The sequence below is a fragment of the Mesoplodon densirostris genome, chromosome 2 (assembly GCF_025265405.1).
Source record: "Mesoplodon densirostris isolate mMesDen1 chromosome 2, mMesDen1 primary haplotype, whole genome shotgun sequence".
Taxonomy (NCBI): domain Eukaryota; kingdom Metazoa; phylum Chordata; class Mammalia; order Artiodactyla; family Ziphiidae; genus Mesoplodon; species Mesoplodon densirostris.
This window is the reverse complement of record NC_082662.1, coordinates 56,691,506-56,710,344: the sequence shown is the minus strand read 5'-3', so window position 1 is coordinate 56,710,344 and position 18,839 is coordinate 56,691,506. Positions and strand designations below refer to the sequence as shown.

The 18,839-nt window shown below is 37.1% G+C and overlaps 1 protein-coding gene across 1 annotated transcript in view; it reads right to left on the bottom strand.

Annotated features, from left to right (window-relative positions):
- UBE2U (ubiquitin conjugating enzyme E2 U) overlaps positions 1–18,839 on the bottom strand; it is a 41,353-nt gene that overhangs the window by 6,998 nt on the left and 15,516 nt on the right. Inside the window, exons 5-7 of the mRNA XM_060084331.1 lie at positions 15,774–15,894; positions 8,310–8,358; positions 672–760 (exon numbers count right to left, since the gene is read on the bottom strand). Coding sequence (XP_059940314.1) covers positions 672–760; positions 8,310–8,358; positions 15,774–15,894 — 259 coding nt within the window. The remainder of the gene's footprint in view (positions 1–671; positions 761–8,309; positions 8,359–15,773; positions 15,895–18,839) is intronic.

The window sequence follows — 18,839 nt, the reverse complement described above, 5'->3', positions numbered from 1 at the left end:
ATAAGGACTAAAAAAATGTAATCACTGAATCTGGGAATTCAGAAGTCACTGATAACTTCAGAATGTACCATTTTGCAGGACAGCTGAAGCAAAGTCGTATTTCAGTAAATGTGTGCAGACTGGCTAACCTACTTTGATACAAATAATGAAACAGTTCTCTAAAGATTAGATTAAATGGGACCAAAAAGTTGTCCAGCTCTCCTATTCCATCTTTCTAGTTCTTAATGTATGATGGTAACAGATGATTTTTCCTTTGACTGATATAATTGAGCATCCCCAGGTTTTCTTGCTGTCTTTCTATTTAATAATATCTCTGGCTTTGGGGATAATTGTGTTTAGAACCAAAAAGTTTCCTCCTGCTATGAAGGTTTCCTTCTGGGGTAAAGGGAGTAAAGTAAACCTCAAAAGACGGAGAACTTTGTCTTTTATTCGTCCAATTGCCTATCTTTCCTTTGGGCTTTTAATCAGACTTCAGTCCAGGACTCTTTACAAAAGAGGGACTAAATGAACAGTTGTTGAATGATTAGTATATAGAGCCAACAAAGAAGTTTATCACCCTCAGATTCCAAATATGTGTCAATTAGTCTTTGAAAGCAAGACAAGCTGAGAATGTTGAGATTAATATACCATCCCACTCCCCGCAAAAATAAGACAAGGTTAGATCACCTTACATGGAGTTCTGTAATATTCTGTGGCTTTTGATGTGGCTATTCCAGACCATGTCTTGTAGTAATCATTAAATGAGACTGATTTAATGGATCTGAAAATACAAAATAAGATCAGACAGTGAGTAGCATGAAAGTTTGCTTTTTAAAATTATTTTTATCAGAGTGGACTCTTTCAGATACCTTGTCTCAAGACATTAGGCTGATCTGCAAATTCTCACATAGTTATTTCTAACAAATGAATCTAACATAATTTTCCACTAATACATGCAAATCACAAAAAAAAGGTCCGTCCAAACCAGTTTTCTATAGTAAGTATAAATGTGCATCCATGTGTATATTATAAAAAGGAAAATATAGGTTTAAGATAACTGTGCCTTTCGTGACTAACATTGAAAAGAACTTTAAATAAAACATCATAGCTGTACATTTTCTCTTTCTACGGTAAACAACTTTCTTAAATTTCTATGCCAAATTTTAGTAAAATCACCTTTATTTTCTTTTTATTATGAGGAGAAATGAAACACTAGAATTGAGATCAGTTTAATTTTTACACAGAATCTGGCCACTTTCAATGAGGGAAAATAAACAACTCTTTTCTAATATTACTGCCAGCACATTTCCTCCCCTGTGCTAATATTACCAAATCCTAATGGGAGAGAAAAGACTGTTACAAAGTATTAAACGGGACCTATGAAACAGTCTCTTACTCTTAACTAACTGCATTTCCAATTTTTTTCTTACAATCTTCTTGGATGCAGAGATTCTCAACACTCCACAAACAAAACATTACTTTCAGATATTTTTCAGACATGGGAAATCATCTGTTAACTGACTTAAACAGATGCTTAAACATCAAATGTAACAGACTTTATCTCTGTTTTAATTTTAAATTCCTAGCTCTTTGGAGGAAGAAGCACATTTTCAGTTATAATAGGTTATTAGCATTAATTTTTATAGGTAAATCATAGGTGCCTTAATATCTGGCTCAATTTTGAAATTAATGGGGGCAATATCTAAATGGGTTAATGCATTCATTTATTTAAATGATAATTACGGACACCTAATTTTAAGACTAACATTCTTCAAGTGTGTTATTGCTTTTGTAATCACACTTAAGTAGAAATCTGAAACTTGGTAAAGATAAATTAATCACTACTATTATTGCTTCCAGAGCTACATGCGTGCTTTATACTACTAAATGATATACTGAACTAACATTAATTTGCCAATGAAATGTTTCAGCATTTGGCAACGGAGGTAACAAAATGAAAGGTTGCATTATATCTCCTGCATGAAAAAGCTTGTGATCAATTTGCTGTCACAGATCATTTAGCAGACAACAATGACCCAAGAGGAAGGAAACTGTCAACATACTGTCTCGTGAAAAAAAAATACACCATCTTCAGGCACAATCGTCTCCATTGTTTTTTGTCTATTTGATGACGACCCATGACCCTCTCCCTTCCCAACAGTGTCCTGTTCAATTTCAAGCTGTTAGCCTTCAGGGGCTTTCTTTTTTTCCCCTAGAATAATTAAAAATATTACCCTAAAAGGTATAACTTTAGTATAGTTTGAATATACAAAACAGAATGCCTCAAACATTTGGGAATATCTGCACTTTCAATTCTATAAAGGAAATAGCCTCTTAAAATAAGAGAACAGTAACTATTATTCAGATAAGCTATGAAGGGATGTATACAGCATAAAAAATACATGTGTTTATAGTTTCAACCAATAACAGGAATTTATTGAGTATTATTGTTGGCATTATGAATATGAAAAAGTAGAAGACATAATTTTAAACTGAACCTCACAGCTTATTATTATCCTGTTGGGAAAATAAGATATATATCTGAACTAGTAAATAGAATAGCTTTATATATTAACATAATAAACTTACATCATTTAACATAGACATTTAGAGACTACAATGACAGATACTTCTTCGGCAGTGGCAATAAGCAAAAAAAAATTTGGAGGAGGGAGCTATAATTTTGTTTTGGAGCCATTAGGGAAAGAGTCCCTGGATATGGACCTGGGACAAAGGAAGGAGGCATTTTAGGCCAGGGAAGCAGTATTAGCAATAGCTTAGATGGCAAGGAGCATGGTGTGTGCAGGCCTACATACAGAGGATGTTGGGGGAAGAGGTGAGAGTAACAAGATAATTGACTAGAGTAGAGAGTTCCAATTTCAGAGGAATTGGAATTTGATAAAAATAGGTGAAACTAGGCAATGCTGGGTCTTCAAATTTAGGCAGAGAATGGATTAGAGTCGATTCAGTAACCTTGATATATTAGGTGATAGACAGTGATCAGAAGTTCTCAAGTAAGGCAAGTAAAGTATGAAATCAGTGATTGAGTAAGAGTTTTCTCTGGCATTAGCACGCAGAGAGGATTATATGAGAGATTAAATGTAGGGGGACCAGTTAGGAAATAAATTCAGTAATGCAGGCAAGAGATTCTGAGAGCTAATACTAGGGTGGGAGCAAAGATCAGGAAGGGGAGGAGATGAATCTACGAGAATGCTAAAGAACTGACTGAACCAGTTGCCTGATAGGGTGTGAAAAGTGAAGGAATTTGAGGGTCAAATATTCTCCTAAAACCCAGAAGACCACTTAGTTTTGCTATTAATAGAAAGCGCCTAGAGAAACCGAAGTAAAATATGAGTTTAATTTTAAACATGGGTTGTAGGTGGTGACCTTTAGGAGTGTGACTGAGAAATTGGGACTGGAAATAAGAAATTTAGGTCAAATCAACACAAAGGTTGATAGATGATGCCATTAGGGAAAACAAACTCCAAAAGAGTAAGTAAGTGTTTAGAAAAGAGTGAGCAGAAACCAATTCACAGTTAAGGGGGGCCTGTGAAAGAAACCAAAAGGATCATTAAGGGAAGAAGAGAATCATGGCAGTGCTATTTCATGGAAGCAACATCCCAACCATCACCAAAGCCTAATGACTAAATTCTTAAATATCTCTGGATATTTAGTCACGTATTCAACAGTATCATGACTAAGAGCACAGGCTCTGGAATCAGCTGGCCTGGGTTAAAACACTCTGGCACCATTTCTTATTAGCTGTGTAACTCTGGGCAAGTAGCCTAACCTCTCCACGTTTCCAGAGATAGAACTTTCTCCAGTGGTGGTTGTGAACATGCATAAAAACAGCCAAGGAAGGGTTTAGCATCCCTCAGCACTCAGTGTCAGCTGGTCTCCTCAACTGCCTTGGATAAGTACCTCATCATTTTTCTCCTGTAAACTCTAAACAGCTTCCTAATTGTTCATCTACCTCAGTCTCTCCCTATTCCAGGTTATCATGCCTCTGTTTGAAGGCCACAGTTGGTAAATACTTCTATAGGATGACATATAAACAACTTTTAAATAGAACTTGAGGTTCTTCATCATCTGGCCATTTCCAATCTTTTCTTCCATCATTCTTCTCCACATCCAGAGGCTCCATCACATGGAACTTCCTGGTGATCCTGACTGTACCACAATATTACATTTCCATGTCTGTGCAAGCAGTTCTATTAGAGAGTCTTTTGCCCTCTGTGCCTGTCAAAGTCTTTCTTATTAAGGTTCAGGTACAATAAAAATAATACAGACATGAAGGTTGTCACAGTGGATATTGTGGTTGCCTCCCCGATAGCTGTTCCATTCTTCTCCCATTCTGTACATACCCTGTGGTCTGAAGGGACTGACCCCATCCCTGGTTCTAAGTCAGTTGAGTGATAACTAGTTTAGGGACAGGAATCTGACCTAAATAGCTCCAATCAGAGTGAAACTTATTCTAGCTTTCTAATACATCTTGATCTCTGAGAGTGTTGATCCTCTTTGTTCTTCTTCAAGATTGCCTTGTTATTCTAAACCCTTTGCATTTCTAGATACATTTTAGACCACCTTGTCAGTTTTCAGAAAAAAATAAGGCTGCTGAGATTTTGACTGAGACTGAATTGAATCTATAATCTGGGAAGAGTTAACACCATAAGAATACTGAGTCTTTCCCAAGCCACAAACTTTGTATATCTCTATTTCTTTATGTCTTTTAAAATTTCTCTCAGATATATTTTGTGATTTTTCAGTATGGATGCCTTATTCATCTTTTGTTACATTTTGATGCTGTTGTAATGGTATTTTTAAAATTTCATTTTCTATGTGTTGATTGCTAGATATAAAAATATAGTTGATTTTTAAATATTCATCTTGTGTCCAGGATCCTTGCTAAATTTACTTATTAATTTTCAAACTTTCAAGCTTTGTATATTCATTTGGATTTTACTATGTATATAGTTGTGTTGTCTGTGAATAAAGATGATTTACTTTACCCTTTCCACATTTTATAACTTGTTTTTTTTTTTTTTTTTTTTTTTTTTGCCGTATGCGGGCCTCTCACCGTTGCGGCCTCCCCCGTTGCGGAGCACAGGCTCCGGACGCGCAGGCTCAGCGGCCATGGCTCACGGGTCCAGCCGCCCCGCGGCATATGGGATCCTCCCAGACCGGGGCACGAACCCGTATCCCCTGCATCGGCAGGCGGACTCTCAACCACTTGCGCCACCAGGGAGGCCCTTATAACTTGTTTTTTTTCCTTCCCTCATTGCACTGGCTAGAACTCCAGTACAATGTCAGATAGAAATGGTGATAATGAGCATATTTGTATTGTTCCTAAACTCAGGAGAAAAGCACTCAACATTTCACATTTAAGTGTGAGGTTAGCTGTTGGATTTCTGTAGACTCCTTTTATTGAAATAAGGAAATTCTCTTCTATTCTTAGTTTTCTGAGAATTTTTATCATGAATGGGTATTAAATGTGTCTCCTGGATTCACCTAGATAAGTCTATAGTTTTTTTCCCTTTATTTGGTTAACTAGGTGAGTTACAAGGATTGATTTTCAAATTTTAAACCAACCTGGTTTTCCTGAAATAAAGTCATGATGTATTATCTCTTTTTATGTATCAGTGGGTTCAATTTGCTAACATTTTGGTTAGGATTTATACATTTCAGATTTAAGAGGTACTGACCTATAATTTTCCTTTCTCGTAATGATCTCTGATTATGGAATCAGAGTTTGGAAGTTTGGTAGCATACTCACTGTCTCTATTTACTGGAAGAGTTTGAATGCCTTTTTAAAAAAGATTTTATTTGAAGTAAATTTAGATTTCTAAAAGAGTTGTAAAGTTAGTTGGATACCTTCAAAAATCAACTTTGTTAATGTTTAATTTACATTCAATAAAATGCATAGATTGAGTACAGATTGATGAGTTTTAATAAAAGCAGACCCCTGCATAACCATAAGCCCAAACAAGATATAGAATATTTTCATAAGTCCTGAAAGTTCCCTACTGCCCCTTCCCAGTCAATCTCCCTTGACACTTTGGGTAATCACTGATCCAATCTCTATCACCATAGATTAGTTTTGCCTGTCCTAGAACTTCATATACATTGAATTGTACAGCACGTACTCTTTTATAACTCTGGGGGTTTTTTTCTCAACATAATGTCTGCATTATTATTCCATGTTGTTGCATGTATCAACAGTTCTATTGCTGAGAGTATTCAATTTATAACTATAACACAATATATTTATATATTCGACTGTTGAATATATAATGTTGATTATTGATGGACATTTTTATTGTTTTCAGTTTGGGATATTATGAATAAAGCTCCTATGAACATTTGTGTGCAAGTCTTTTGGTGAATATATACTTTCATTTCTCTAAGATAAATGCTTTAGGAGTGGGTTAGAGGGCAGGCGAATGTTTGACATTATAAGAAACTGCTAAACTGTGTTCCAGACTGGCTGTGGGCATGTCAAATGGTACAACAATGTACACAGCAATGCAGGAGAGCTACAGTGCAATCACAGCCTCATCAATAACTGGGATTGTTAGTTTCAGCAAGTGGTGTGATCTTCCAATCTCTCCCATCTCAGTAAGTCACCGCAGTACCCATCCAGTTCAAACTACAATCTAGTAATAACCCTTGGTTCCACTTTCTCTCATTCCCCACATCAATCAAACTAAGTCTTGAATCCATCCAGTTCATCCACTTATCTCCCTCTCCATATCTATGCCCTCAGCCCTAGCTCATACCACCCCACCTCTCCCCTGGTCTACTAAAATAACCCAATAATTCTTCTCCTTGCTTCCACCTTAGATCCTTCACAATTGATTCCCCACATCGCAGTTAAAGTAGTCCTTTTAAAATGTAAATCTGATTATGTCTTTCCCTTTCTTAAAAGCTGTCCAGCTGTGTCCCGATTCCCATTGCAAGGTTAATGAAATGCAAATTCCTTACCTGGTTTATAAAGCTCTAAGTGATCTGGCCCTGTCTACATCTCTTACTCTATCTCCTATCCATCTCTCCTTTCCCCCTTCCTGTGTTCCAGCTGCAGTGGCCTTCTTTCCGAGCCTCTAACACACCACTCTCACATCCAATTTAGGATCAATACCCTAGTTACTCCCTCTGCCCAGAATCTCACTGTACCTGTTAAGACATCACTCTCTCCCAACTTTTCACCCCCCTTTTTTTCCTTTCATTGTCACGAATCTTGATTTTTCAAGATAACACCATTTACAAGTTTATCTCACCATGGCTCTCGAGTTGTTTCTGACTAAAGTTATAGTTAAAGTCTTTCTCCCAGACCCCAGATTTTATAGGCCTGTGATCAGTGCTGGATCCTTATGGTGCCGTCTGGTTACCTTGCTGCCTGTCTGATGAGGGACTCATTGCCCCAGACAAAGAACCAAAGGGCCAAAGTTTTCTCCCTGTAATGGGGTTTGCCCTTCCTCCTGATGCTGCCTGAGACAGACCCCACCACTGCTACTGGCTGGTCTTCATCTGAGTGCTAGGGGACAGACAAGGTCAACGTTCTTCCTGTCAGGTCCCAATTAATCATTCTGTTGGTTTTTCTGGGTCTTCTAATTCTGAGCTTCTAACACTTCCAGGCACAGAGCCCCTTGACATAACATTGTCTCACATTCTGGGACAGAGCCCCAATCTGAGGGCTCCTTTTGATTTCAGTCCTTTGGAAACATTTTACTATTATTAATCCACTAAGAGGATCCTTGTTTTGGAGCATGTATAGTATAAAACCAAGATAGATCAAGTATTATGTCAACACCAGTAAGCTGGCTGTTTTCTGCATCTGATTAACTATCAAAATAAGGCTGATGGAAATGCCAGAGAAGCTGCAGAATCTACACCTTGTCCAGGTGTTCAAGGCTGAATTGATGTCACATTGTCAGGTGGTCTCCCAAGTGTACAATGGCTTTAGCCCTAACTCTCACCATTTTCCTCCAGGACTTTATCTTCTCCTAAATTGCTTGGATTTTTGTGATCTACAATGGTTGGATCTATAATGTAGACAACATTTTTTTTCCTTTTCAGAAATAAAAACTAAAAGAATAGGCAACTAACATAGTTACATCAATTTTAATTCAATAGACTAGAAAGAATTCAAAATTCTCCATATTCTTCCTGAAAACATCATTTTTAAAAGGTATTGGAAGGGAAAATATATTTAAATGAAAAATAATTTTTCTAAGTTAAAAAAATGAAGATACAATTATGATAGAAAAGACAGTTTAAATCAATAGTTCTTTTAGTGTATAAATTGGCAAAAAATTGTATAAAGAAAAACTTACCTGTTAAATTTATCTGGCTCTTTAGGTGACTCAGAACTGTCATCTTTTGCTGTAAAGCAAAATATGAAAAGATTCTAGTTTACTTGGAAGACTGAATATATGGCCTTATGTGCATTCTTTCCAAAGCCTCAAAAAGATGGTAAGAAAGGAATAAAAATAAGGTATAAAACCTCAAGGAGAGCAAAAGAAAGATGGCAAGAAAAATTTTCAAGATGGAAAGCAGATGTCAAGTGGTAACTATCTTAACAGGCCATAGAAATTTGAAACCTAACGACCTGATGAGGGGAGGCCAATAAAAAGCAATCAGATTTACACTTCAGAACTTGAGAAACACTCAGGAATTGGAGGTACCAGATACCTCTGAAAACTGACAGGTATAGCATGGACACCAAAGACATAGCCTTCATCCTATGCAACCAGAAGACCACCACTGCCCAGGCAGGAGGGAGTATGTCTAATTCTGGAGAAACTGAACCAGAGAGATTCAGGAGATAGCAGAACAAGAGTATGGTAAGGGACTGAAGGCAGGGAATAAATCAAATAAATCATATTGGATAAGAAAGATTCCTTATTCTCGCTCTTTGTCCAGCTCCTAGAGTGTAAGTAGTTAACATCTCTCTCTTCAGGCATAAGACTGGAGGATTTGTCTCAGAAAAAATAGTCAAGCTTAGCAAAAGGTAAGGTCAGGTCCCCACTGAATAACCCTATAATGAAACAAAACCATCAACAAGTCCAATCTGTATCCAAAATTTCCAACCTTTTCAATGAATGATTTTCATTCATCGTGTGTCCATCATACAGATGCATAGTCAAAGATCAGTAGATATCTGAGTAAAGTCATTATCATGAATGATGACAACCAAAACAAATAAGCAGGAAGAAAATAGGAACTAGGAACATACTTTTCTGGACATTTTCCAGAATACAGAACAAAAAAACAAAGAGATGGATAATAGGAGAAAATAGATTTTAAAAAATCAGAGTAACAGATCAGTAGATCCCACGTCTAAATCTTTGGAGATTTAGAAGAGAGAACAGGGAAGCTGGATGGGGACAGGTATTATAAAAGAAATCATATAAGAAAAAAGTCCAGAACTAAAGAATTAGAGTTTGAGATTTAAACAGCCTATGAAATGCCCTACATGATGAATGAGGAGGAAAAAAATTTTCAGACTAAAGTTTAACCAAATTATGAACATATGAGAGTGGAAAAAATACATTTTTAGTCATGTGAAGTAATAAAAGATTTAGCTCTCATGTACTTGGAAGCTCCTGGAGGAAGTTTTCCAACAAAATGAAGGAGCAAACCAACCAAGAGGAAAAGGAGGGATCAAGCAAGAGCTCCAGTCCAAGAGGCAGACCAAAAGGTCACCCCAGGATCCCTACGAGAGAACTGCCAATTCAGAAAAGGAGGAGGCACATGAGTGCCTCAGCAAAGACGTCTTCCAGGGGAAAAAATGAAACTGACTGAATAACTGGTGGTGTGTTTTGTTTGTTTGTCTTTACAGCTTTGTCAGAAAGTTAAGGGGAAAAATAAATGGTAGATATTTTTTAAAAATCCAAAAAACAAAAACAAGGGAATGAAAAAACAGGCCATTTGTACAAGAAAAATAATCATTTGTGGCTCACCTATGATGAATATTTACTAAGTCATATCAATGTAAACAAACAATACTAGGAGAATGGGGGAGAGAAAACATAAGTGGAAATGGCACATAAAAGCTAAATCTTTATCTTTCAGAAGAAGCCCATAAGTAATACCTAAACTGAAAATCCCAGAAATTTCGTACTGAATAAACTTAGAAATACAGTGGTGAATTCCAAAAGAAACAGATAAACGTGTTGAAAGCTGTTGGTACCTTGTTGGGGTGGGGACGGCTCTCAGCCATGGAAGGTGTGGCTTCCAAAGTCTGCTATATTTCCTTAAAAACTGATTGGTGTTATCTGTCCTTTAAAGCTATGCACAAATATTTCTTTGATAGAAAATAAATACTTAACATCTTTAGTTAAAACAACTTAGAGACTTTGCTGAAAAGTTCCTGGAACATCTGGTGCAGTGAAATACATAAAAGGACAAAAGAGGTCTGTAACTCCAGCAAACAGATACATACAGGCCATCCTGTTAAAGTCAGGTTTCCACATCTCCTGACATCTGTAGATAGCAGAATATCTGGAGTAATACTGTAATCATCAACAACAAAACTGGCTCTGAATGATGGTGCTAAGGCTCATGTTCTTTAATGAGAAGCTACTGGACTAAATTTCTCTTTCTCCTGACATCAAGAAAGAATATTTTCCAAAGGAAAGGGTATTCCTATACCTAACAACCAGTACTCCCTTTAAGAGAAAAAAAACCCAACACCTGAAATCCTATGAGACATCACCTGCTTCAATTGCAGAAACAAGTTCCTCTAAAATTGTTCTATTTTTAAGAGAACTTAAAAAAAAAAAGTGAACAAATTGAGAACTTAAATTGAAGAAGAATCAAATGCTTATCACAACATCTTCCCAATTGCAAGCAGGATGGGATGGATTTGCACAATCATCAGGGTTTTTTTTTAAAGTACCTAATATGAATTAGTTGTATAATCTCCCTAATATTTTTAGAATTCTTCTCTATTCTTGTATTTTGACTGTCATAATATCTGTCAGTAATTATATTATAGTTTTATTTAGATAAGAATCTGAAACTTAGTAGAATGATTCTTCTTTAACAAAAGCTATAGGAATACACACATGGCGAAGAGAAAAATTATTATCTTAGGCTTGGCTACCATTATTCAGTTTCATTATTTTTATATTCTTGTATTTTCTTTCAACCAAAGTTTTAAAAATTATGTGAACCCTATGTTTTAAATATCAATACAAACATGATAAACAGAAAATAATATAATTTGACCATATAACCATATAGAAATAAAAATTCACTAGGACAAACTGGAAAAATGAAAAGACGTATGAGTTTACAGTAGTTCCCCCAGCCTCCCAGTGGGTGCCTAAAACCACATAGAGTACCAAAGCCTACATATACTATGTTTTTTTTTCCTATACATACCTATGATGAAGTTTAATTTGTAACTTAGGCACAGTTAAGGGATTAACAAGAATAACTAATAATAAAATAGAACAATTTTCACAACATACTGTCATAAAAGTTATGGGAATGTGGTCTCTTTCTCTCTCAAAACATCTTGTACAAATTCAATGTCTTTTCCATCTTAACTAAGCTCTTATGTATTGTGGCCATATCTTTTGCAGTTTGAGGTACAAAAGCAAAACTAGCACAAATTTCTTTTTCTTCACAGTTTCATGGATAGAAGATTCGTTCTTACAACCTCAGGTATTATTTTTTTCTTTCCTTATTTAGTTGAGAACTTTCACCTTTTCACTTAAAGGAAGAACTTGTGACTTCTCATTGGCATATCTGAACAGCCAGTGGCACCGCTCTTGTGCTTTGTGGTCATGATTAAGTAAGATAAGGGTCACTTGAACACAAGCACTGCAATACTTCAGATATCAGACAGTTTATTTGATAACCCAGATGGCTACTAAGTGACTAACAAGCAGGAGATGTTGGACAAAGAGATGATTCACATGCCGGGCAGGATGAAGCTGGATCGCAAGAGATTCTACCACACCACGCAGAATGGTGCACAACTTAAAACTCATGAATTGTTTATTTCTGGAATTTTCCACTTAATGCTTTCAGACCATGGTTGATCACAAGTAACTGAAAACTCGTAAAGTAAAACTGCAGTTAAGAGGGTACATGAAATCCCTTTGTAACAAATTAGGAAGTAGCAATACTCAGAATCTAGGAGGCAAAACAGTTGTTATGCACTGTCTCCTCCCAGACCTCCAAGTTTTCATAAACAGATTGAAGTATAACTTGGAAGGCACTTGAAAGATCCCCTTGTCCAACTCCCAACACTGGGCAAAAAGTTCTTTGACAACATCCCTGAACAAGTCATTAAGCTCTGCCAAATGAACACTAGTTATGAAAGCACACCTTTAGTGACAGGGTGTTTACTACCTGCCAATGTGGCCTTGCTCATTCTTAAGCGACTTGAATTGTTGGAAAATCCTTTCTCATGTTTGGTCAGCTGGGACCTTGATGGACTTTACCATTAGTGATGCTGCAACTACAGTGGCATTTGCTTCTAGAAAAGATCAGTTACCCCAACTGACTATATAATTTATTGTCCAAACTGGAACACAGAATGAAAGGGAAATAATTGTATCAGGACTGTCCCAGGCAGTCTGGTATGTGTGAGCACCCAAACTATAAGTAAGGGAGTCAGGGTCCAGGCCACAAGGAGAAGAGGCTTGCAGGACATGGGAAGGTCATCAGGACCTCCACCAATCGTTTTTTTGGCTGTGTCGGGTCTTCACTGCTGCACACAGGGTTCCTCTAGTTGTGGTGAGCAGGGGCTTATTCTTTGTTGCAGTGCATGGGCTTCTCATTGTGGTGGCTTCTCTTGTTGTGGAGCATGGGCTCTAGGAGTGTGGGCTTCAGTAGTTGTGGCACGTGGGCTCAGTAGTTGTGGCTCGTGGGCTCTAGAGTGCAGGCTCAGTAGTTGTGGCACATGGGCTTAGCTGCTCTGCTGCATGTGGGATCTTCCTGAACCAGGGATCGAACCCATGTCCCCTGCATTGGCTGGTGGATTCTTAACCACCGTGCCACTAGGGAAGTCCCCACCAATCGGGATTGAACTCAGAATTTGTGCATTCTTGTCAACACGCCAAGGAAAAGGCTGGTATTCCAGAGAAGGGCCCACCAAACCAGAGTCGGGCAAGTTATAATTTTGCACACGCTTGGTAGAAGGGCACTTGCTTTTCACATTAAGCTTGTGTTCAAATAGCTTCCTAAGAATTTTTCATAGACTAAAGGTCTGCTATGAAGTCAGGTCTCTTCTCTTCTGTACTTGGAAATTTTAATTCTTTGATCCGAAATGAATGACTTTATGTTCACCTCATTAAATTGGAGGCACAGGGCGGGGTGGGGGGGAAGGGGGAATGCCCAGGGTGGATCTCTGGCCCTGCAGCTTGCTGTGTGTGACCTTGGGCTAATCCCTTCATCACTGACCCTCAGCTGCCTCAGGGGAAGAGGCTAAGGATCAGATGAATAAGTGTATGTGAAAGCATTTTGTAAACTATGAAGTAAAATCAGGATCTAAATTTATGTGTATTTTTTCATTCATTCAATCTACAAATTTTTATTCAATACTTATAGCCAGAGACTGCTACCTGGGCACTGAGGATATTGCTGTAGCTGAAAATTAATGCCTATGGATATGATACAATTACCTGCCTCTTGAGTTTCTCATGTATACAAGTAACTATCTGTTCCACTTTTGTGTTATCCAAAAATGGGATAATTTCTCCTTTGCATTTTCCAGACCTTTTTATTAATATATTGAACGTATATGAAAGCTGATTCTTGCAGCACTGTAGTGGAGACTTTTTTTTCAAAGTTGTTACAGGAAATTAATTATCATTGGATGCAGTTTTTTCACAGAAAACCACATGGTACTATGTATGCTACCATCTAATTTAGAGTGAACGCAGTTTTCTGCACTTCATTTCCCACCACAGCAGCTGCCTCTGCTGTATCACGGCACTCTTTCCCTATGAAGCTGCAGAAAATCATTTTCTTCCTGGCACTATAGGTACCACTCCAGTCCTGCTGTGATGGCAGGCAAGCTGAAAACTATTTGCTGTCTTGGATTCCCACATATTTCACCAACACAAATAAAGCATATAGTGAAAACCTACCAAAGCTTCTCTCTGCAGGGCAAAACCAAAGTCATTTACCATAGAAAATTCTTTAAAACCAGTTTTTAAATTTCCATTCACCAGAATATGGACAAAGCTTTGTACAGAATATTTCTGTGTAATGACAGTATTGTAGTGCATGACAAAAGGGATATGTATCATTCATTTGCTCATTCCACAAACACTTCCTGAGTGCAAAGGATACGGGGGGGGGGGGGATGCTACAGTATTCTGGTTGGTCAGAAGTATGATCAGAGTGAAGCGGTACCGTTCCTCTGTGGACAAACCAGCCTCAAAACTGTCAGGGAATTTTGAGGAACTCTGCGACGATCATGACATATTTGAAGACACTGGAAAAGATGCCTGATCAATATTGCATCTGACCAGATGGCCTGTGGAGGAGGACTTGAACTTGGCCACAAATTGTACAGACCTGACTAATGGGCTGGCAGGTCCTAGAAGGGGATGGAAGAAGAGATCGTGGATATCTAATGGAGAGAAAAAGCACAAGAGACATCAGTTTGGCAGAGTGAGTCTGGACAGCAAGGCCTGCTGATTGGGGAGCTGATAATGCCAGTTACTGTGTGAGGCTGCTGTGCACTGCTGAAAGGAGGGGCAGGATGTAAAGGAAAGAGCTACGTCACTAGGATCCCAACCTTCACTTGGGTGTAAGGGACCAACAGCATTGCTCTGCTAACTGCAGAGAGAGCACAGGAGCAGTAGAGGCGATGGAATTAAGAGTCAAGAAAAGGTTGCTGGCAGGATGAGAGTGAGCAGACCGAGGGTATCAGGAAAACATTGGTCAATAGAGCAGAAAGACTGAAAAGGCTCAGATGTCATTTCCACATGGATTCTTTGAAGGAATACCTGGAGGAAGAACTCTCCAGAAAGAAAAATGCTGAAAGCTTTCCTAATCAAGGGGAAAGGAGTCCCAGATCAGTAAGATCTGGGGGACACTAAAGGTGATGTCAGAGAAATATCCATTACAGATCAGAGAGTTAAAACTGATGTCATATCTTTATGATGGGTAGACTACTTTTGATCAGCACCATTCACCCATATGACCATTACTTTTAAAGATACTAAGCCTGTGATTTTTGGTAATCTTTTAAAAAGGACCACACTAAACCAGCCAGAGAAAGACAAATATCTTATGATATTGCTTATATGTTGAATCTAAAAAAAATGATAGAAATGAACTTACATACAAAACAGAAATAGACCCACAGACATAGAAAACAAACTTATGGTTACCAAAGGGGAAAGGGGGCAGGCGGGGGTAAATTAGGAGTTTGGGATTAATATGTACACACTACTATATATAAAATAGACAACAAGGACCTACTGTATAGCACAGGGAACTCTACTCAATATTTTATAATAACCTATAAGGGAAAAGAATCTCAAAAAATAGATATATAAAATATATATATATGTATGTATAACTGAATCACTTTGCTGTACACCTGAAACTAACACAACATTGTAAATCAACTATTCTTCAAGTAGGAAAAAAAAGGGATCACACTGATGGATTTGAAAAAGAGGTACAGTAGGAGAGAGCTTAGTATGATTTCATTACTGAAAATGGATACAGAAAATATTGCTGTATACAAGTTACTTGCTAGATCATTTACGTGCTATAAATAATTAATAACTGGCAAATAACAATAAGTAGGCACTTCTTACATTGTAATGGCTGGTGGAAAAGTCTTAGAATTATTTGCCTGTACAGAGTTTCATCTTTAATCAGTATATGGGCTGCTTCCAAATTCACTGGATTTTCTAGCACTGGATTAGAAAGCATAACCTATAGGAAAACATATAGAACATAGAGTTTTTAAAGTAACTTTTTTCTTAGAGCAAAAAGACAAACCAATACATAAAACATTCAAGAAGGATTCATTAAATGCCTACAATGTATCCACCTGGAGATAGAGACAAAGACAAAAGAGACATGGTCCCTACTCTCAAGAAACACTTGATCTATCTTGGTTTTATACTATACCTTCATGAGCCAAACATTAGGATCAAAGCAAGTTACAAGTTCCTTCCTGTAACTCATTTCTTCCTATCACATAAATTTAAACTGATTTTTTTGTGTAAAGGGAAGTAAACATTAGAAAACACTGAAACATTTCCATTAAAAAATACACTACATTTTAACATGAGATCATATTTAGAACATGAATAAACAAACACATGTATTAAAAACTTGTATGCAATTCAATATCCCTCCAGATCACTGAATGCTTAACTTGGTATCTGTAGTAGTTTTCTATTGCTGCTATAACAAATTACCACGCAAATTTAGCAACTAAATCAGCACAAATTTATTATCTCACATTTCTACAAGTAGGAAGTCAGGGTTTATTGAGCTGGTTTTTCTTTTCTAGACTGAACAAGACTGAAATCAAGTCATCAGTTGGCTGGGCTCTTACCAGAAGCTCTGGGAAGAACATGCCTCCCACTCATTCAGGCTGTCTGTTAGCTGAATTCAGTTCCTGACTTCAGTATTTGTAGGACTGAGTTTCCCGTTTCTTTCCTGGTGATTAACTGGGGGCTACCCTCAACCCTGAGATGTCTCTTGCCAGTCCTTACACTTGGACCCCTACATGTCAGTGGCAAAGGTGTGAAAAATCCTTCTCGTGTTTGCTCCCCTCCTGTCATATCCTTTCTCCGTCTTTACTGCATTTCTGAGTGACTCTTCTGTCTTCCTTTTCTGTTGTTAAGGGCTCATATGATTACTTTGGGCCCCCCTGCATATTGCAGGAATAACCTTTCTATTTTAAGGTGAGCTGATTAGTAACCATAGTTCCACCTGCAAAGTTCCTTCACACCTAGATTAGTGTTTGATTGAGTAACCAGAGAATGGGAGTCTTGGGGGACATCTTCAAAATTCTGCCTACAATAGTATTTGCACATCTGGATGAAATAGGTGACCAGAAGTAACTAAAACTTAATAGTTCTGCTAGACCATGATGTTGTTTATCTGGCAACTCAAAATTAATATTAGCCCAAATTTGAAAAATTTATTCAATAATTCAGTATATTGAATCTTACATTATAACATACAAATTAGATAATAAAATATACCCAAAAGAGTAACTACCAGAATGTCTTAAGTGTAGATACAAGTCAGAGTGGATTACTGTGGCTTGAGAGTCATGGAAATGATAGCAATCTTTCACTAATAAAAGCAGTAATCTGACATCTGATATTTCAAAACCAACAAGAATTTTCTACTTTTTTTTCCTATTTGGAAAACACATTGGGCTATATTTTCCAGAATATTATAATTGCTTAAATAAGGATTGCACTATATCTTTCAAAGTGGGTGGGAAGCAGATGAAACTTTTTTTCAAGAGCAAGCTTTTGCTCTTTGGCTGGAGAGATAATCTTACTCAGAGAGGCACATCTGGTAAAGTTTATTCAACAGTCTTTGCATTGACCACTGTGCCTAAGACCTTTTCATATAATATATACACAAGTTATTAAGTATATTTAATGATTTTTTTAAGAACTAGAATGTAAGGAATAATTAAAATATACAAATCAGACACCCTGCTAAAATAGTAAAAAAATAAAATAACAGTACAACTTTTAAAGTCACCATGTGTTAGTATGAAATAATATAAAAAGCCATCTGGAGGGTAAATACAAAAATCTGAAGCATCAATAAACAACTGTACCAGTGGGTACATTTTGTAATATCCAATTAGTTATAGCCCATGAAATTGGAATTTCTTCTGTGGATGAGTGTTGGTACTTACTTTTTCACTGTATATGGAAGTACAAGTTTTCAAAGAAATCAAGGTTATAAAAATTTTAGGAGGAGATGATTAGCATATTCAGACTTTAAAATATTTTAAACACCATTTCAAGTAACATCCCCTTGTATAACAATGTGATAATTATAAATGTGTCTCACCTGATAGTCAAAAGGTAGTAGTCAGAAAGCAATCTAAATTTAAATTACTTAAATAAAATGAAAAACTCAGTTCCTCAGTTACAGTAGCCACATTTCAAGTGCTCAGTAGAACATGAGACTAGAGGCTATGATATCGGACAGTGCAGATATTGAACATTTCCATAAGCACGGAAAGTTCTATTGGGCAGCACTGACCTTCAAAGTACTATTAAATAGCCATTAAAATATTAATTGTAGCAATCTGGAAATTACTTGAGATAAAATGTTAAGTGAAAAAGAAATAGGCTATATAATTTGAACATATATACCATCATTGCAACGATGTAAAAATTCAGATTTGTTGCTTCAATCATGTTACGTAGTACCTATCACACAAATTAGACTTGTTTCCTGACCTCAGGGAGCTTATAGTCCAACAGGGGAAGACAGATAAGGAAACAGTATATGCATTAGAGCATTATAGTGTTCTTATAGAGATGTGCTTAGGGTACCACTTTGCAAAGAAAACCTCCTTCCCTCCAAAACCAAAGCCATCAATTTCACCTAGGAAAGGAAATCAGGAAAGGCATTGCAGAGGAGGGCTCTTTTGACCCAGCTCTTACAATGTGAGCAGCTTCTTGCTGAACAGACTGAGAAAGAGGGAATAAAATGGGTTGCTAGTCAGATGGGGAACTGGACTGAACACTTTTTAAAGTGCAAGACTGATTTGGGTTTGTAACTTTAGAGTTTAGAACTCTATAAATGCTTTTTAACCTGAATTGAACAAAGCACTGTGAGTGAAAAAAAAAAAAAAAAAAAAAAAGAAGATATCAATAGGAACAGGA